This window comes from Marmota flaviventris, chromosome 1 (genome assembly GCF_047511675.1).
Source record: "Marmota flaviventris isolate mMarFla1 chromosome 1, mMarFla1.hap1, whole genome shotgun sequence".
Taxonomy (NCBI): Eukaryota; Metazoa; Chordata; class Mammalia; order Rodentia; family Sciuridae; genus Marmota; species Marmota flaviventris.
This window is the reverse complement of record NC_092498.1, coordinates 197,676,079-197,697,072: the sequence shown is the minus strand read 5'-3', so window position 1 is coordinate 197,697,072 and position 20,994 is coordinate 197,676,079. Positions and strand designations below refer to the sequence as shown.

The following is a 20,994-nucleotide window of genomic DNA, read 5'->3' as shown; positions in this document are numbered from 1 at the left end:
TATGTCAGCATCACAGGTCCTGACAGTGGGGCGAATGCTGCTCCTGTTGAATCTCCTCATGGCCACAGATTCAGGTAATGGCTACAGGCCTGGGAACTTCCAGCCTCAGCGGAGCCCTGCAAATGCCCCTTCCAACAGAACCATGAAATGGTGACCAACTGCTCCCCGACTGGCATCATCTCAGATTTCCATCACCTTCAAACAGGCGACTAGCAATGTTCCACAGAGCACCGTCCTTCTGGGCACAACTCAGGAGTCCCACCATGACAGCCTCACAGCTACCCGTGCCAAGGGAACAGACAACCACATTCAGATATTGGTGGCTTTCTTGGTGATTTTGTTCTAATATTGAGAATTTTATCTTATGTTCATATTAGATAATATATATATGTATGTATATATTAAATATGTACATATATACTTTTATATTTAAAGAGAAATTATGAATGGAATCATTAATAAACATAGTATTTTTGTTTAAGGAAAATCATTCAGAGACTAAATGAGAAAGAAAATTACATTCAGTTTTAATTTGGAGAAATTTTCTATTTAAAATAATAATATACGGGCTGGGGTTGTGCTCAGTGATTCAGCGCTTGCCTAGCATGTATGAGACACTGGGTTCGATCCTCAGTACCACATAAAAAATAAATAAACAAAATAAAGGTATTCTGTCCATCTACAACAAAAAAAAGAAATCTTTAAAAATAATAATAATGTAAGCTGATTATTCATATAGTATGTTGTAAAAATGTGTAAAAATCTCTTTGATTATTTAGGGGGAAAATGTAATGCTTGAGCATTGAAGATTACAAATACCCATTCAGTTCCAGTGCTAACACGATAAAGCAGTTCAGGCCTCATGTGAGGCTGTAGGTATGCGGTTCCATGGAACCAGGAATTGAAGAAATAAACACTGATAGACAGGACTAGCATCCAGGAAGACTAATAAGGAACATGTTACATCTCTCAGCATCTGCAGTGTCTGATAATCACACAAAACGTAACTTTGCTTCCTAATTACAAATGTCATCAGCCTGTGTACAGGTTTGAGTGTAGCAAGTCCCAATCAGACATTTTACAACATAGATTTCTAATCAAACAAACTATTAACATTTGTACATTATTAAATTGCAGTAGTTGTTTTCAAAACCAAACTACTGGGGAGGGGGGTGTACCTACAGCAAAGCATATGCTTGGCATAGATGAGGCCCTGGGTTGGATCCCCAGCAGCAAGAAGGAAAAACAACTAAAGGCCAAATACTGTTGTGTGGTTAAAAACAGAATCATTTTCTTAAGAAACTCACTGTAGAGGCTATAATCTATGGTCAGTATTTTCATATGAATATTTGATAACAGTTCATTTTATTTTATTTATTTATTTTTTTAGTGAATTGCAATGTTCAACACAACTTTATAGTTCATGTTTATTATGGAAAACTTAAATGTCCATAATTAAGGGACTCTTCTTATTTTTTTAATCTGGCCTCAGTAACTACTAACGTTGTCTTTTGTTTGTTTGTTTGTTTTATTGATCCTTCATTCTCCCCTGTTCCACCTCCCTCCCCAACTGTTTTGGTTTGGTGGGGGTGTCTGGAGTTTGGAAATCAAATCTCAGTCATCATATTATTTCACCTACAGTCTGAATACATGCTATATGTGTCTAACAGATCATTATTTTTTTAAAGAGATCACAATCCATTGTGATCTAAACATTTCACCTAAACATTTCAGCCAAGATCCGTGGTGTATGCCTGTAATCCCAGCAGCTTGGGAGGCTGAGGCAGTAGGATCCTAAATTCAAAGCCAGCCTCAAGAACTTAGTGAGGTTCTAAGCAATTTAGTAAGACCCTGTCTCAAAATCTAAAAATTTTTAAAAACTGGGTGGTTGGGGATGTGGCTCAGTTGTTAAGTGCTCCTGTTAAGTGCTCCTGAGTTCAATCCCCAGTACCTCCCCCCACCAAAAAAAAATTTAAAATAATTCCATTGTTAACATAACAATTTATTAGTGATTGTTGTTGGTATAAATAACTCAAACTGGCCTTACAGAAAAACAACAACAACAACTCAGAAGGTACTTATTTGCTACTGTGAAAATACCAATTGTAACAAGACTTTTTCTTCTGTTTCAAATTCACCTGCTATTTTTTTTCCAGCATAGTCAGTAGATTCTGGAAAAAAAGAACATGGAGCTGTTATTGTAGGTAGAAATGTTTGAGGCTGTACACAAAAAGAAATATTCTCTACCCTTGATTTTAAGTACAAAATGCTTATACTCTGTTTTGTGCAGTCCAGAGCAATATTTAGGACTGTGCACACAGTTGAGAGAATGTGTTCGTGCTTGGTTACTGAGCTGGGGGAAAGAGGGCCCCCAGGATGTGTGAGACTTCAGGAATAAAACGCTGCATTTCTCTGCAATGTCAGTTTCACTCTAGTGCATTATGGATTAAATCTCATAATTTTAAACATAAACAAGAGTATTTAAAGAAATATCATTCCCCTTTGGGTCGCTTTCCCAGCTCTCTTAGATTTCAGTATGATCTCACTCCTTCCTCCACTGCCAAAGGGGAGGGGCTTTCTTTGCTGGAGAAATTTGAAAAGAACAGAGTGCATAGATAAAGAAGCACAGCCCAGCATATTGAAGGAGAGCTTTATTAGGCAATGCATTTTAGTGGGTTTGCAGATGGTGAGACTGACTTTGGTTATTCAATCCATAATTCAGGATGTAAAACTCAGGGCAAAATCTTTACTAGTGTATTTGGTCATGCCAGAACTGAAATCTTCATCATGTGGACCCAAATAAATAATTACAAAGTCAACATTCCAGAAATATATATATATATATCCACCTCCACTTCTATGAATATTTTTTATGTGCTGTGAGTCCCAGCTTTCAAGCATGTTGTCATTAACTTACCATTTCTGCTTCCACAGTGACTGATTGGTATGAATCTGCAGTCATCCAAAAGGCAGAGCAACAGACAGAATGTCTCCAGCACGTGTGGTTCAGATAGGCATGTAGGACACAGATCAATGTAGATTAAGCCTGTGAGATGTATGTATGTTGTGCTTTTTTTTTTTTTTTTTTTTTCAGTGCTGGGGATTAAACCCAGTGCTTTGCACTTACTAGGCTTGTGCTATACCTCTGAGGCAGGGTCTTTGAAGTTTCTGAGGGTCTCGCTCAATTGCTGAGGCCAACCTTAAACTTGCAATCCTCCTGCCTCACCCTCCTAAGTCTCCAGAATTACAGGTATGCACTACCACACCTGTTACAGTTTTCTAATCTGGACATTAAACCTTGCTTCTGTTTTATCGTTGGTGTTATTTTTCTTTGCAAAATATGTTGCAAATCATAATGTCTTTCTTTGTAAATATTTTATAGTATCTAAAACTTTTGTTTAACTTCTTTAATTTCCTGATATCCTTTTACTGCAAGTCAGTTGAGGACTTTGTGGACTAGGACAGACATTTTCTGAAATGATTGTATTTCTAGATGTAGGAAGACAAAAATCCTCTTTTAAGTATTCAGTGTATGAGATATATTTCTCTGGCTTGGGATTTTAAACAATTTAGATATAGTTTCTCTTTATTCTTTGTGGAACAAAGACTGATAGATCAACTTCACTCACATGCCTAGGCACAAAAAGCTTCGCTACCTACTTACTTTGGTTGATACTTTTTCAGGTTGGATAGATGCCTTCCCTACATCCAGGGAAATTGCTGACACCATTGCCTCCATCCTCATTGAGCAGATCATTCCCAGGTTCAGACTTCCCACCTCCACCCAGTCAGACAACGGTCCAGCCCTCACTTCTCAGGGAACATCAGACCAATGCCTTCCTGCACCATTCATTGCCTCAATCCCAGCACAACCACAAACTGAATTGGACCCTCTTCAACTGGGTGATTCAGTCTTACTTCAGGAACTGCATTCTCAATCGTTGGAACCTCAATGGTCAGGACCCCATACAGTCATACTTACTACCCCAATAGTGACCAAGCTTTTAGACACTCTCCCTGGTACCATGTCTCCTGCCTTAAAAAGGCACCTGTTCCAAATGTCCAGTCCTGGACTTCCACCACGCCCACCAAACTCAAAATTTCTTGCCAACCCTCTTCTTCTTTTACTAATCATTATACTCTCTCAAGTTTTTATCCCAACCACAGATGGCACTTTAACATCCAAGCAACATGGCACCAGGATGACACCACCCATTCTCAGCTCATGAGTCAAGGTGATTGTCCTTCCACTGGCTGCAATCGGGCTGTCACCCTTAACATTACTGGATTCAACCAAGCCATCTCCAATACTTCCTAGAGTCCCTGCTACAGGACCAGTGGCTGATACCAAGAATCTCCTCCATCCAGGACGGGTTTGATGCCATCTACGACTTGTGGCTTCAAGGAACTTTTATGGACTTTACCCCTACCAAAGTAGTTATCTATAGCCACTGAGTGTTATTTTTGGCTGCCCTGGTGTTCTCAGACCTGTCCTCCGAACATTCCTCCACTTCCCCTTCTAGGCCCAACGCCACCCACCATTAAGCAGGAAGTAGCCAGAGGACTTTACGCCGTCCACCATGTCAAAACAAAAAGGGAGGAATGTCAGGTGCAGGACAGGCTGAGTAAGCTGTCTGCAGGGCATGCCAAACAAAGTTAGCCACAGGATGACCTGGCCACTCAAACCCTCTGTCTGGTTCTTTATCACCTGTTTGCTTCAAGCCCAAACGCCCAAGCCCCCCTGCTCAAGGCTGAGCACTTCGCCCCCCTGCTCAAGGCTGAACACTTAACCCCCTTGTGTGCCAACAAGGCAGCTTGCAGACCCAGAGACCCCATTAGATTTGGGCTATAAAAATTCCCTCCTGCCGGGACCCTCTCTCTCTTCTCTCTTGCTCTCTCTGTCTCCTTTGTGCATGAGCTCTCCCCCCCCCCCCTTCTCTTTCTCTCTCTTCTCCTCTGTTGCACTGCTGCAATAAAGATCTCTTGGTTGCTCTGAGTGTTGTGGTCACTTTTCTTTCAGTACTATTATATGATTCAGAAGCTGTAGGCCCTCCATGTTTGCAATCAGTACATTACTCATCTGCTCTTCATAATGATTCTCTCCAGGAGCCCAAATTAGACCAGCAGGCAAGGGGAGCGGAGGGGACATGCACAGCCCAAGGACTCCTAGTGTAGTGGCACCCCTCCTCACAGAAAATCTTAACTAAGCTTCTCCAGATATCTTCACCTTGGTTGATTTTAGAACTATTAGCCAAAGAGTCTCTATAAAAGAGTTCAATGTAGGTAAACTTCCTACTTTCCTGCTGCTCTATTTTATTCAGCCACTGGCCTGGAAGAAATCAGCACTCCATGTGCTAAATGCCTCTTTACTAGTTTTTCACACACATTTATCCAGTATAGTAGTTTGTAGAAGCAAATGCAAAATGTGATAATAAAAAGACAAATCCTTTAACAAGGCCTCTGGCCTTGAGTTGGGGCTTCACAGAGATGTCTACATTTCTAAGATAAGAAAAGTTACCAGTTGGGCTCCATGGTAGAAGAAAGAAAGGGGAGAAGAAGCTCTCCCCTTCTCAGGTATTATCCTTGAAGGGTTAACTTGCCCAAAACAGTGAAAGAAAAAGCTGCTTTTATATGAACTTCTGCAAACTGTGAACTTGTAAGCCCCTCCCCTTACATTCTGGGTATAAAGTTCTGAAACTACCTGAACTTGGGGTCCAGGGAAGTAATTAATTACAGCAAAAGCTGTGCCCTCTGAACCTGGCTGCAGCCAAATAAAACGGTTTCCCTCTATCTTTAGTGTCCTGCCTCGTCTGTCCCTACAACACTGGAAGCCCACACTGACCTGATGTGCTCTCCCCAAGGAGAGCTCCCAAGTGTGTGGGTCCATACGGGTGCAGTCAGAGTTTTTCAGATCTCAACAATCTCTGCCTTTACCTCTGCAGTCTGACCTCCAAGATAATGCAATTTTTTTAGAGACCTTTTCCTATTAGGAAGTCACAGCCCAGGGAGAAGTGAAACAAGCTCCAGCAGAGATCCATCCCTGGAAGGGCGATGCACAGAATAAGATGCTGCCCCAGATCCTGCTACCAACAAAAGCCACTGGGGAACCCTGAGAGGCTGCCTCCTTTTTAAATTTTTCCATAAAGCTACTAATTTTTGTCAGATCATTTGGGAGAATTTATGGTTGGTCTTTGACAGATTCCTTGAAGAAAAAGAAACTTAAAGTCCACACAAACAAATCCCCTATTTTGCAAATAAAGTGAAACTTTCAAAGGACTGCTCATTTTATTTTAAAATATGCAACAAAATATGACAATAAATGACAAAATATGCAACCTTTGTAAATATAGCACTACCACTGCCCAGAAGTGAATGTGGTTGTGACTCACTTTGCTTGTTTTAGTGTCTTGCCTGATTAAAGAATGTTTTTTTAAAAATGGAACAAATGGATAAAGTAATCCTAATTTTGTGTTTCTGTATTTTAAAAAAAAAACTGGATAGCAAGGTGATTTTAATATTTCTGAAACCGATCGCCTAAGACCCTACATCCCTCATTTTGTTTATTTTTTATGTGGTGCTGAGGATCAAACCCAGTGCCTCATGTATGCTAGGCAAGTGCTCTACCATTGAGCTACAGCTCCAGCCCCAGAATTGAAAATAATTTATATGTTGCCATTAACTAAACTAAATGTGTAATAAAGAATTAATCTTACCAAAGAGAAGTCTGACCTTTGCCCTGGGCTTCTGCAGGGTGCTCTTTAAGCTCCTGGAGAGTCTTGCCAAATTATGAGTGTCTTTGTTAATTAGACACACCAGGTAGTCTAATGATAACTAAAGGGAGCAGAAGACTGAAGATCATCCATGTGGGTGGACATCAATCACATCTACATGACCCGGCACCAATAAGAACTTTGGGTGCTGTTTTAGTCTGCTTTTTGCTGCTGTGATTAAAAGACCCAACCAGCACAATTTTAGGGGAGGAAAAATTTACTTAGGGGCTCACAGTTTCAGAGGTTTTAGTCCATAAAAGGCTGGCTCCATTCCTTAAGGCTTAAGGTGGGGCAGAAAAGTGTGGCAGAGGGAAACAGCTCACCTGATGATCAGAAAACAGAGAGAGAGACTCCAACTGCCAGATACAAATATATTCCTCAAAGCCCTCAGTGCCCACCTCCTCTATCCACACCTTTCAGTTAACACTCAATTAACCCCATCAGGGGATTAATTCACTGATTGGGTTAAGACTCTCACAACCCAATAATTTCTCCTCTGAACTCTCTTGCATTGTCTCACATGTAAGTTTTTGGGGGATACCTCATATCCAAACCATAACAAATGCCAAGGCTCAGGAGAGCTTCCTGCAACCCTGTAGAAACTGCCACATATTATTACCACGAGAATTTAGCACTGTCAGTGACTCTGCAAATCTGCGAATGATTCATGCATTTAGGATACACATAATGAACTAGACTCCATCTCCTGCCCGTGCCAGAAATAAGACAGAATGACATAAATAGAAAAAAAATGAGTTTAATTGCAGTTTGGCCAAAACTGGGAAGACAGCTACTATGTCTTCCCACTTCTCCAGAAAGGTTACAATTTTATAGGAAGAAAAGCCCGGAAATATACATTTGTAGATTCAACTAGTCTGTGCAAGCCAGAGATATAATTCTGGTTTTGATGGCACCCACCTAGGCCAGGGGACCAGATTTAGGTTTCCACTCTCAGCATGAGGATGCTGGAATGGAGATCATTATAATGATGTTAGTTACATGGTTTAAATTGGTATAACCAGGATTAAGAGTTCACTCTCTATAGTTTGACCACCATCACTTTCTCATATTAATGGAAAATGGAGAAATCATAGATGTTTCTATGATCAAGGGAATTTTGCTATAATTTTTTTTTAGTTGTTGATAGACCTTTATTTTATTTATTTATTTTTATTTGGTGCTGAGAATCAAACCCAGTGTCTCACACATGCCAGGCAGGTATACTACCTCTGAGCCACAGAACCAGCCCGAATTTTGATATAATGTATAAGTCCTATTTATTTATGGTGTATGAAGGAATGGCACTTCCTGCTGAAATCTCAAAGCCCTTTTCTTCTATTTCAGTGATTTTTTTTTTCAAGATATAAGTACCCCTTCAACTCCCTGATCCTGAGATAGAGAAGATGGGGCCTGTCTGAGGAGTAGCAGAAAGAATTCAGGGCAACTATGTGGATACTGAGAAGTTATAAAGGGAAAGACCACCACGAAGGACAAAGCATAGCAACATCGTCACCCCACCCCCCCCCCACCCCCCCACCCCCCCCACCCCCCCCACCCCCCCCGGTTATTTTGCTGCAGCCGGACTGCGGCCGTCCTGTTTTCACCCCAAGATCCTACATCCCTCACATCACTGCACCCCAAACCCTCTTCATCAGAGCACCTAGGCCTCATGATCTCAACTCTACTTTCCTCCCCAGCATCATCCCTCTGCACGGGGCCTCCAGTTCTAAGGCTCTCAGGTTAAAGCCCTTTCCCAAGTCCTCCAGGGGATTACACACCCCTGTTGCACTCAGCTTCAATGCCCGCCCAACCCCACCCCTTCACACACACACACACACACACACACACACACACACACTCACCTGTCAGCTCCTATTTAACCCCCTGGCCTGCTGAAACCCCCCTAGGGAGCCCTCCCAGCGCTAGCCCCGCCCAGCAGGGGAGCACGTGATCCAAGGGCACCTTGGGAGGTCAGGTGAAGGGAGGTGGGGTCCTTGGGGCAAAGCTAGGGCAGTTGGAGTTGACCAGTGACCGTTGGGGGCTGGCTGGGGGATATTGGGGCGGAGCTTCAAGCCCTGAGGGAAGCCAGACGTGCTGGGTGGGCGGTGGAGCAGGACAATAGGGGCCAGAAGATGGGAGTCCAGGTGTAGGCTCATGGGGACACCCGCCCACTGGCGTCCTGCCCTGTGGTCTTCACCCTGTCTGGCGACCCAGGGTAGAGAGGAATCCGACTCGGAGCCCCCAACTGCCTGGGCTTCTGCAGATTCAGCCAGGTGGTGGCCAAGGCTCAGTCTGATGAGGGAGAGACAGGCCTCCCGGGCACAGCCCGCTGCCTCAGCCCCTCTGCAGGCGACAGGGCGAGGGCGCAACGCAGGCCCGGGGCCTACATGGAGTGTGTCTGATCCGGACTGCCAGGGGCTCAGCTTGTCCCCAAGTCCAAGTCGTAAGCTGCGTCTGCACAGGGCCATCAACGAACCTCTGTCCCCAGGAGAAGCTTGGGGATGCTGGACTGGACACAATTTCCCGTCACACTGGGGTTGTTTCCCGACCTGTTTGAACACAGGCTACAGTTTTAGAGGTTGTGAAGAACCTGTGCAGGGACACCCCTGGCTTCTGATACCTCTGATTTCTGGTAACACCGGAGAGAGCTGTGATCTAGGTGGCTTAGGTCTGGTCTCTGCTTTCAGGCCTTGATCACCTACCTAACCCATGTTAGGGAACTCCCTTTTATTTGATGGTTGGTCCCCTTTTGGGTCTTCTCATTTTTCTGTGGGTGTATTTGCTCATCCCTTCCCATATCCACACTCTTGGGTTACTTCAAATCCTGTTACTGGGTTTGGGAAGGTGAGTTGCATTGATCAATGGAACAATAGCAAAAATGATGCAAAAAGAAACTGGAAAATTTCTTACTGCTCCTGGAAATCTGATTCCATAGGTGACATGGCCCAGCACCCCAAAAGACCCAGCTAAGAGACAGACCATTTGGGCACTCCCAGCTCCCGGCATGCTGCCATCTGATCCTAGGTCTTGAGCTAAAGTGCTGTTAATTTTGATAGCAAGAGATAACCTTACATGCCACTCAAAGCTTTAGATCCCATTTCTTGGTTCTCTCCCCATTCCATCCCCATTTCTCTGTCTTGACCTTTACTCTGCACACAAGCCTAGAGGAAGACCAGTAGGGTCTCTAAGGAAGTGTTGTCTAACATTTTTTTACACAGATCTCCTTTATCAAAATCACTTGGAGAATCTTTTAAATCCTGGAAATGCTAGGAATCTTTGGGGGAGTGGTAGGAGAATCTTCAGTTTGGCTAGTCCCACTGTTTTAATAATTCTCCTTCTCCATCTGCAGTTGTGGCAGTGTCTTAACTTTCCCGGGTCCCTTAGCACCATCCAGACGTGAGCCTAAGAAGATCTCCTCATGGATTTTGGAGGATGTCATTAGTACAACGTGCCCCCAATGAGAATGGGGAGTTCGGCATCCCTGCCTCTTCCCCTCCTCCATCGGTGCTCTGCTTTAAGTCACTCCACAGTTGACTCACAGGACCAACCTTCTCTGGGGATGATCCGCAGGACTCAGGAAATTCTGAAGCCTGAAAATGGTGCTGAGGAACATTCAAGGTAAGGTCTTGAGAAATGGTCTTTTCACATTTTTATTTTGAATTCAAGAATCAACTAAGGGGAAATCGATTTTATAATTCTGTCTCTGTAGTCAGTGCTCCTGAGTTTACTCTTCTAAAAATTTTTTTTTTAATTTAAAAAAAAGCCCAGGATTTATACCTTAAAAGGAACACTGTCAACCTTTCACAACCCCATATGACCATCTCCTTCTTCCAGAAAATGATTTCCTAGGAGAGAACTTAGCCTACTGCTATCTTCCCTGTACCAGCACAGAGTGCTCAGAATGCCTTGCTGGCTACCCAGCAAGTTCTCACCCCACGGCTATGTGCTTATGGCCAAATCAGTGAGGACCAAGCTACTTTGTTCTACCTAAATTCCTTCATGCCTCCTTTTTTTCTAGCAATGACTGGACCTTAAGATTTCATATTTGAAGGCTCTCTGGTCAAAAGCAGTTGTGGAACCATCATCCAGAGACAGACATCCTTGTTATAAGTTTTATTAGACAATACAAATCTCAGAGAAGGGCCAACAGAGGAATTTGGGGATGTGAAATCTGAACTCTGAAAGTGGTACTATTGTTTCTTGAAAAGAAAGGAAGGACACATTCATTGTGTGCCTGCCATATGCTGCACCCTGTGATTGGTCATTTCACAAAGATGTCCTTTATCCTTACTATCAGGTATACATTACCATCCTTGTACATGTGAGAGCATAGATAGATTTGTTTCCTCGTTTGAGATGATTGGCATTGAGTGCTAGTGGGATTAAGGTGATTTTTTTTTTATTGGTTGTTCAAAACATTACAAAGCTCTTGACATATCATATTTCATACATTTGATTCAAGTGGGTTATGAACTCCCATTTTTACCCCGTATACAGGGGTAAAAATCACATCGGTTACACATCCACGTTTTTACATATTGCCATACTAGTGACTGTTGTATTCTGCTATCTTTCCTATCCTCTACTATCCCCCCTCCCCTCCCATCTTCTCTCTCTACCCCATCTACTGTAATTCATTTCTCTCCCTTGTTTTGTTTTTTTTTTTTCCCTTTCCCCTCACATCCTCTTATATGTAATTTTGTATAACAATGAGGGTCTCCTTCCATTTCCATGCAATTTCCCTTCTCTCTCCCTTTCCCTCCCACCTCTCGTCCCTGTTTAATGTTAATCTTTTTCTCATGCTCTTCCTCCCTGCTCTGTTTTTAGTTGCTCTCCTTATATCAAAGAAGACATTTGGCATTTGTTTTTTAGGGATTGGCTAGCTTCACTTAGCATAATCTGCTCTAATGCCATCCATTTCCCTGCAAATTCCATGATTTTGTCATATTTTTTAGTGCTAATACTCCATTGTGTATAAATGCCACATTTTTTAATCCATTCATCTATTGAAGGGCATCTAAGTTGGTTCCACAGTCTAGCTATTGTGAATTGTGCTGCTATGAACATCGATGTAGCAGTATCCCTATAGTACACTCTTTTAAGGTCTTCAGGGAATAGTCCAAGAAGGGCAATAGCTGGGTCAAATGGTGGTTCCATTCCCAGCTTTCCCAGGAATCTCCATACTGCTTTCCAAATTGGCCGTACCAATTTGCAGTCCCACCAGCAATGTACAAGTGTATCCTTTTCCCCACATCCTCGCCAGCACTTATTGTTGTTTGACTTCATAATGGCTGCCAATCTTACTGGAGTGAGATGGTATCTTAGGGTGGTTTTGATTTGCATTTCTCTGACTGCTAGAGATGGTGAGCATTTTTTCATGTACTTGTTGATTGATTGTATATCCTCCTCTGAGAAGTGTCTGTTCAGGTCCTTGGCCCATTTGTTGATTGGGTTATTTGTTATCTTATTGTCTAATTTTTTGAGTTCTTTGTATACTCTGGATATTAGGGCTCTATCTGAAGTGTGAGGAGTAAAGATTTGTTCCCAGGATGTAGGCTCCCTATTTACCTCTCTTATTATTTCTCTTGCTGAGAAAAAACTTTTTAGTTTGAGTAAGTCCCATTTGTTGATTCTTGTTTTTAACTCTTGTGCTATGGGTGTCCTATTAAGGAATTTGGAGCCCGACCCCACAATATGCAGATCGGAGCCAACTTTTTCTTCTATCAGACGCAGAGTCTCTGATTTGATATCAAGTTAACTTTTGTGCATGGTGAGAGAAAGGGATTCAGTTTCATTTTGTTGCATATGGATTTCCAGTTTTCCCAGCACCATTTGTTGAAGATGCTATCCTTCCTCCATTGCATGCTTTTAGCCCCTTTATCGAATATAAGATAGTTGTAATTTTGTGGATTGGTTTCTGTGTCCTCTATTCTGTACCATTGGTCCACCCGCCTGTTTTGGTACCAGTACCATGCTGTTTTTGTTACTATTGCTCTGTAGTACAGTTTGAAATCTGGTATCGCTATACCTCCTGATTCACACTTCCTGCTTAGAATTGCTTTTGCTATTCTGGGTCTTTTATTTTTCCATATGAATTTCATGATTGGGGATTAAGGTGATTTTTATTAAGTTGCCTCAATCTACTTCTGGTTGCTCAACCACCAGTCTCTCTCCAGGATTAGCTGCCTTACTTGGGATGGACTGAGGTTGACCAAAGGATAAAGCTATAAAAGATAGGAAATTTGCCTAGTGACTCTGTTCTAAGGGGCAATTTCCCTCCAGAAACTTGGTTTTGTTCTTCTCCACTATCTTCTAGCAGTCCTTTTTAATACATTCCCCAGAGTTTTTAGTGGTTATGTATGGGAGACTATGTCTGATAGCAGATTTTAGCAGGATAATAGCAGATTTGCATTGACTGTTGCTTGCAGAATGGACTGTGATACTACCTTGACCAACTTTCCAGTTCATGGAGAACCACTTTCTTACAAGCCAAACCTTGCAGTCTCTTCCTGAATATCCACATCAAAAGCAGGTTGAATCTGTTAGCAAAGTTTTAAGAAATATGGATAGATAAAATTTCATGACTGGGGCTGGGGTTGTGGCTTAGAGGTAGAGCACTTGCCTCATATGTGTGAGACAATGGATTTGATCCTCAGCACCACATAAAAATATTGTGTCTACCTATAACTAAAATATAAATACTAAAAAAATTTCATTACTGGTCCCTAAATTAGAGACCATACTTGCAAAGCAAAGTTGCTCTTCAGAGGATTCACATGTGAATACTAGCAATGCTGTCATTGCTCAAAACATGCTTGAAGACTTCTCACTGGAAATTTGTTCTGGAGCCAGCTTAGAAATTATATGAGAACTTGGCATCTTTCCTATAGTCAATTTACATTTTTAATCTCAAATGATGTTAATGCTGTTTGGTGACCCTTTTGATCACCTTCATTTGACAAATACCTATTTGTCTGTCTCTCTCCAAGTTACAGAGTAAGGTCCTGGAGGATGGGGAAGCTTTCTAGCTCCATCAGATCCCATGTTTCCAGGACACAGGGTTAGTTTTCAGCATGTATTGTTGAGTAGTCATATTACAAAAGTTTGAGAGTTTACTTTTCTATAATACCATGGATAATGCTTATTGTAAATTCTAAGGGGAGAAGCTAGTTGGCTGTAGTATATATAATTAGTTACTCTTGTCCAATTGCATTGCCCAATAAAAGTTCATTGGTATGATTAAAGTGACAGTAGGCATGTCTTATCTATTCTTCAGTTAACTTCTCCTAAAGTTAAATTGATTAAAGCAACAACACTTATTTTTCTCTCTCACAAATATACAGAGTTTGACAGGAATGACTTGCATGTGTTCCACATGGCATCAGCAGAGATGGCTTGAATTGAGACTGGACAACACTTCCAATACACATCACTCACTTAGCCAGCAAGTTAGTGCTGACCCTTGGCAGGGAGTTCAGCTGGGATCTGACCAGGGACTGGGGACTTTGGTCTTCATGTAGATCTCTGCTCAGTTTCCAAGAAGAAATGTCCCAAGTGATCCAGAAAAAAGGGAATGGCACTTTTATGCTCTATCCCTTGGAAATCACATAGAACTTCCACTGTCTCTTAAAAGTTATACTCAGGTTAACAGGGAGAGGACATAGATTCCACCCATGGGGTAGTGGCAATAGCATATTGTAAGATAAGTCTGTGGGGTGAGAGACATTCATATGTTGTAAAGTTGATATTTAAACATTTTATCTTCCACATATTTTTTTTGAATGAATTTTGTTGAATATTTTATTTTGCTTTTTACCCCAAAATTAGACATTTCATTGTTTGAGACCAAGGGAGACATCTCTATAAAGAATATAGCTTGCCTTTACCCATTTTTAACTTTTTTCAATTGGAATCACATATTATGAATAATTTTCTGTAATGCTTCCTTTGTCCAAGGTTCTAAGATTCAGGCATGTCACCATGTTGCTGTACTTTGTTCATGTTCACTGTTGCCAGGCCCTATATACCATAGTTAGCATTGTAGATGGGCCTCTTCTTATTTAGCATTTTTTTTGTGTGGTGCTGGGGTTTGAAACTAGGGCCTTGTGCATTTGAAGCAAGCACTCTACCAACTAAGCTATATCCCCAGCCCCTCAATTAGCATTCATGTATATTTGTCTCAGTGCAAACAGCCATGCCTTTCTTTAGTATATGCCCCCAAATGTGACAATGCAAATGTTCGTCACTAAATAATATAAAACTGCACCAATTTATATTCCCACCAGCAAGTATGAGCTGAGCCCCAATTCCCAGTACAAGGGGGGGAAAAATGGCTGGTTGGCTTGAAGGAACTGGCTCTGCAGCTATGGGGTTGCTTGATCCTAGAAGAGTGAATTGACTCTAATCTTGACCACCTTGCCAGTTATCTGTAGGTGGTTGGTGATAAAGGGAGACAGACTTTTATAGACCCCAGGGGAATCTAAACCCAGCTTAACAGTCAAGTAGATATAACCTCCCATCTTGATTTCCTAGTTTCCTCCACGCCAAACACAACTGGCAACAAGGGCATACACATAAAATTCAAGGACACTAGGTACCTATGGGACATAAGGCTAGAGGAGAGGTTGAAACTGTTGGTGTGGGAACTTACCACATGGGGTCTCACCTGTGGTAGGGTGTTTTCCATTATGTAAAGTGTTAAGTAACACTAGGGTTTTCCTAACCTGCTTGCTGTCAACCACCTCCAATCATAATTTGCTGATACCACATCCTGGGTAGAGCTCTTGGCACCCACTCCAATGTACTTGGGCTACCCTTCCCACAGGCCTTTCCTTGACAGGTAATGCTATTTGTGGTTCCAGAAATCAAATTTGAGCACCCTTCATACTTAAAACCCCCAGCCAGGCATACAGCAGACTGATTTGTTATGCAGAGCTTATGCATGGAGGGGTCCAGTTCCCTCACGGCCTCAGCACCATGAGAAGGGGTCCTGGAAATGTAGTCACATGAACGTTTTTATAAATTCCTCAAGAAGACAACATTATGAATATAGAAATGGATAAGAAAGCATAATACAAACATTCCCCACCACAGCCTGTAGGCAAACTGATGAGGTAAAAGCAAATGTCTCTCAGTGTTGGGAAGATCATGGCCCCTTCATGGATTCCAGCAGTAAGACTAAACCCCAAGTTTGCCCAACACAGGTATGCAGATGCCACAGTCACTTGTGCACAAATTGTAAACAGCAAGGTAAGCAGTGAAAACTAATTTACTATCTTGGTTCTCAAAAATTTTACCAATATAAATGATAGTGGAAGTCCACTTTCAGGACACGTTTCTTGTAAAAGAAAATTCAGAAAAACTCCCAGCAAAAGGTGTTAAGAGAATCTTAAACAGTTTGATCCAGAATTAAACTGAAATAGACAAAACTTTTAGAAATTGGTTATTTATTCTCCGTAAATTGGTGCTTATTCTCCTTATTTCCACCTTGCTTATTAATGTGTGACTGCAGAACAACTCAAGACCACTCGGTTGTTGTTCCTACCCACTCAGTGGCCTGAGCAGTGGGAGCTGCAGACCAGTCTTCAGTGGCTGGCTGGGCACTCCAGTCTTCTGTTAAGAAAAATACCAAAAAGCCATTAGCTCTGTCCCCAAAAGTACTACTATCCCCACTCTGCCCAACAACCCATCTATCAGATACTCATGGCCTTCTTTCACATAATATACCAAAGACAAAGACTAAGGCTAACATATTTCAAAAACACTTGAATTCAACAGCAAGGTTATTTGTAGATAAGCACACTAATTAAAACCTCTTAATGCTAGCATAATTTCCTGAGATTAAAAATTTAAAAGTTCCCTGGATACATACCAGTAGGGAACTGCTGGATAGGCACAGAGGGCACCTGCACACCTTCAGACCAGTCTGCAACCTCAGGTTGAGTAGCAGTGAACTCAGGAGCTGGAGCAGTCCATTCACCCTGAAATTCCTCCTTGGTCACAGCCTTTTCAGCAGCAGCCTGCTCTTCCTTTTCAATCTGGTAATATACATATTGAAGTTTAGAAGAACCAACATATTTAGTTTCCAAGAAGCACACACCAACGTAGCCCAATGCTCATGTGACAGCCTTTTGTGGAAGAAGCTTACCTCTTCAGGATCTCTGTAGAAGTATAGATCAGGCATAACCTCCCATGGGTGCTCACGGGAAATGGTGCCACGCATGCGCAGAACTTCTCGGGCCAGCATCCACCACATCAGACCCACAGAATGAGCTCCCTGCAAGTATGCTGGGTTATTAGTTGACATCTATTCAACCTCAAATGGCAAGCAATTCCCTGTTCACTTTACCTGGCCCATATCATTTAGGCCCCTTGGTACCAAAAGTCATCACAAAAACACAGGCTGCTTTCCAAATATCATCTCTCTTCACTATTATACATTAACAGTTTACTTGTAGCAAGGATTACTATCAAACTCCACTCACTGGGTCAGAATGGAGTGTTAGCGAAAAACTTGCCCCTCATGTAGCACACTACCTACACTTGCGAGTTCATCAGCCAGTTAATGGCCTCAACTCCAAGCTCTAACAATGTGCATAGGAATTTCCAATTCTTTTCTACAGCATTCATTTACAAACTGTAAAGTTGTTACCTTGTTGTTGCATGGAATGGCAATGTCCACATATCGCAGAGGAGAGTCTGTGTTACACAAAGCAATGGTAGGCAGATTGACATAGGATGCTTCTGTAAGAGGCTGGTGGTCAGCCCTGGGATCAGTAACCACCAGAAGACGTGGCTCCCGGAAAGCTGCCTGGATCTGGTTAGTGAAGGTTCCAGGAGTGAAGCGGCCAGCAATAGGGGTGGCTCCAGTGGCAGCAGCAAACTTCAGCACAGCCCGCTGTTAGAATTAAAGGAAGAATTAGCAATAAGTACTCCAGGAATGGTTTCATAAGAATACCACATACCATCCGTCAATTCTGTAGTCACATAAACCAGCCCATTTAGTTGGGAGCTTCAAAACAGCCTTTTCTTAAAAATGAAAGAAAGCATCACCCTTTCGTAAAAGCATCTAACAATTCTGGGTTAACTGAAAAGTCTTTTCAGGTCCTTCCTTACATGTCCTACCTGAAATGCTCTTCCCACTCAACCTCACTTCCTCCACTACTTCTGGTAGCTATAGAACTATACTGCCTGATTTCAAATACCAAGTAAATCACTTTGTCAGTGACTTGGATAAGGTATTCACGTGCCTTTAAGTTTCTCGCTTAAAGGAACTAGCTCTGAGAACTGCATACACCTAACAGAACAGTTTGGCACCTAATACACATTTCTGAGGTCTGGTCAAATTTAATCAGTCACCCAATGTGAAGAAAAGTACATTACCACCTTTCTTTACCCTCCCTTTCTTATTCTCCTCCAGAGACTATTATCTGCATGAAATGGCAACGTCCACATAGCACAGGAGTCTATGTTACACAAAGCAATGGTAAGCAGATTGACACAAGATGCTTCTGTAAGAGGCTAGTAGTGGTAGCCCTGGGATCAGTAACCAGTCCCAGATTTATTTTTCTGCCATATCCCACAGATCTAGCATGTCAGGACCAGGCTAGATATGCTTGGTAAATTTTTGCTGAAAACAAGCAAGAGCAGTCCCTTAGTTCGTTCTATAGGAATAACTCAAATCTGTAAATATTTGGAGTGTATAAAATCCTTAAAGAACTTCCAGAAATAATTATCTATTTTGTTTCCATAAAAATTAAGCACTGTTGCACATACCTGGCCAGTATTCCTAGAGGATATGACACTGACATCAGCAGGGTTTTCAATGGCAACAATGGCACGAGCTGCCAGCAGAAGCTTCTCCCAGGTCCTCTTCAGATTTATGATGTAGATGCCTAGATGAGAACATTTTTTTTTGTACTAGGGATTAAATCCACAGCCTGGAGTAAGATTAAATATACACTCCACCAGAGCTAAACCCCCAGATGGATCTTTTAAAAACATGTGAACTGGCTATGCAAATGGCACATTCTTTGATAAATGTGAGTGTATGTGGCAGTGAGTACTATCAACTCCAGTCATAGAGATAAACTCTACTGGTGTTAGCGAAAATCCTGCCATTGATGTAGCACACTTCCGACACTCAGAAGTTCACTGGCCAAGACTGGCCTCCACCCTGAGCTTTAATAGTGTGCACTGGCAAAGTCCATCTTTTTCTCTTCTTCTGTAGAAATCTTTGGACCCCTGGGCTCCTCTCTAAATTCTTACCCACTTCCAGGCCCTCTAGCCACTCTTCCTTTTCTATCTCCATTGATAACATACTCATTCTACATCTCAGTTACAGCACTGCACTCCCAAGCTTAAATCTTTTACTCCAGGTTGTTATCATAACCTATCTTTCCTTCTCTGTTTCCAAGCAAAGTTGCTTATCCCCACCCTTTGCTGTACTTTCTTCTTAGAATTCAGTTAAATAAACCTTTAAGTAGGAGGAAATATAGGAAATAAGGTACTTGACATTTCACATCTTTTCAAATCCCCAAACCTAAGATATAAATAGTCTTCCCTCTAGAATTCAAAAATATTTTCTCCCCCCCACCACCAAAACCCTTAGTACTATCCATGAGAAGGCATAATCAAAACTTGTACTTACAGCTAAAATAACAAAAAATTAAAGCAGTAACTGACCATCGCTTTTCCTTTTGTAGATATACTGTTCCATCTGGAAATCAAGGTTGGTGCCACCTAAGTGGGTTCCTGCTGCAAGGAATTTGAGGACATCCTCCTCCTTCATTTGCAGGACATCAAGGGCTCCGGACATTGTGACAGTTTCCCTTTAAAGTTACGACGGGAATCTGAAAGAAAAATGTTAACAATCTAGTGTGAATGAAGTGAAAGAGGATTGCTTTCTAACTATACCAGCAATAGGGGTGGCTCCATTTAAACTTCAAGTTTAAATGCAACCAAATTTCATCTTCTACAGTGTCAGGTACTGAGCTTACAAGGTAATGAAAGAACAAGACAGAAAATTAACGGGCGCACAGCATACTAAGAGTTACAGCAAATTAACTTTTTTGGTATCGGTAATTGAACCCAGAGGCGCTCACCACTCAGTTATCTACCCAGTCTTTTTTGAGTTAGAAACTCACTTGCAATTCTCTTGCCTCAGTCATTGGAGGCGCTGGATTTGCAGGCATGAGCCACCACGCCCAGCATATCAAATCTGGTAAAGAAAAGTAGCGTGGATCACAAAACACCAAGGTAATTTAAAAACCAGCTAACTAAATTTAACGATTCTCAAGGTACACAAGAATAAAGCAAAGTTATGGACAAAGGTAACTAGATGTGAAAAGAGCCGCCATGTTTGAGCATATGCCAAGCTTAACAGGTTTTTTTCCCCCAGAAGGTTGTAACCCTAAGTTTAGGAATTTACTTCCCCAAGCTATCACTAGTTTCCGAAAACCTTGCTAAGAATTTTAATTCCTGACCCGCAAGGCGCTAACAGAAAACACTACAGCCAAGCAGGTGGTGTAGATCGCCCCTTGGGTCTCGGTTTACTGCCATTGGGGGGCGAAGGGACCCAGCCCACTCACGCCATGGTCCGTACCTCGGCCCGGGAGCCTAGCCACGTGTGGGCCGCAGGCCTGAGGCAGAGCACGCCGACGGAAGGCGGCCCAGGCCCCACGGGCCTTCATTTTAGTTTTCGCGCCCTTTATCTGCATAGGAAACTGGTTCAGGCTGATTAAGAGAGCGCGAGGAACCCCCAAAAGAAACGCACCAAGAACAACGCCGTATGGATCCCTCCCTGGGTAGCGCGGAAAGGACAGGCAGCCGGAAATGACGTTCTTATATAGCCCATCATCAACCAATGGCAAAGAAAATCAAGCGGAAGGAGGGCGGGCGGAGCGGCGCGACGCTGGGACGCGACTTCCCGCTCCGGAAGGCGGACTCACAGCGCAAGCGCAGACTATTTTGAACCGAGAGGTTGAATTTCGGGTTTAACCGGGCTCCTCCGACAGCCTGTCAAGAATGCTTGCTGGAGCGCTGGGACGCGGCCGCGGACTCTTACCGAGTCGCAGGTGAACTTGGGCCGTTTCGTCGTCTGAGTTTCTCTTATTGTAATGTAGGACAGTATGTGCACCACATCAAGCCTAAGTGTTAAGTAAACAAAACCTGGAGGAACTATTATCAGCATGTAATTCAGATTTCAAGTGTTCACTTACGGAAA

The 20,994-nt window shown here is 42.4% G+C and overlaps 1 protein-coding gene and 2 non-coding genes across 4 annotated transcripts; all 3 read right to left on the bottom strand.

The window, feature by feature from the left end:
• Positions 1-16,020: 16,020 nt before the first annotated feature.
• Positions 16,021-20,599, bottom strand: Rpsa (ribosomal protein SA). Of its 2 annotated transcripts, none has more exons than XM_027932324.2 (7): positions 20,545-20,599; positions 19,455-19,621; positions 18,546-18,664; positions 17,422-17,667; positions 16,918-17,046; positions 16,642-16,807; positions 16,021-16,382 (listed from the first exon to the last, which is right to left on the bottom strand). In XM_027932324.2, exons 2-7 carry the CDS (start codon positions 19,585-19,587, stop codon positions 16,288-16,290), a joined length of 888 nt encoding a protein of 295 aa, XP_027788125.1. In that variant the 5' UTR covers positions 19,588-19,621; positions 20,545-20,599; the 3' UTR covers positions 16,021-16,287. The 2 variants fall into 2 exon arrangements, with proteins under 2 accessions (XP_027788125.1, XP_071456103.1); XM_071600002.1 differs by lacking the exon at positions 20,545-20,599 and adding an exon at positions 19,916-19,989.
• Positions 17,220-17,368, bottom strand: LOC114090423 (small nucleolar RNA SNORA62/SNORA6 family). The gene has a single exon (XR_003582347.1). It is a non-coding gene; the product is annotated as a small nucleolar RNA SNORA62/SNORA6 family (small nucleolar RNA).
• On the bottom strand, positions 18,818-18,967 carry LOC114090421 (small nucleolar RNA SNORA62/SNORA6 family). The gene has a single exon (XR_003582345.1). It is a non-coding gene; the product is annotated as a small nucleolar RNA SNORA62/SNORA6 family (small nucleolar RNA).
• Positions 20,600-20,994: the final 395 nt, after the last annotated feature.

Bases quoted from the DNA above. Each gene is read 5' to 3' on its own strand.
- Rpsa (XM_027932324.2), bottom strand. From the start codon at position 19,587: ATGTCCGGAGCCCTTGATGTCCTGCAAATGAAGGAGGAGGATGTCCTC. The intron at 17,668-18,545 runs GTATGTGCAACA...TAATTCTAACAG, and splicing joins CCTCTAGGAATACTGGCCAG to CGGGCTGTGCTGAAGTTTGC. The intron at 17,047-17,421 runs GTAACAACTTTA...GCATACTTGCAG, and splicing joins CCATTCCATGCAACAACAAG to GGAGCTCATTCTGTGGGTCT.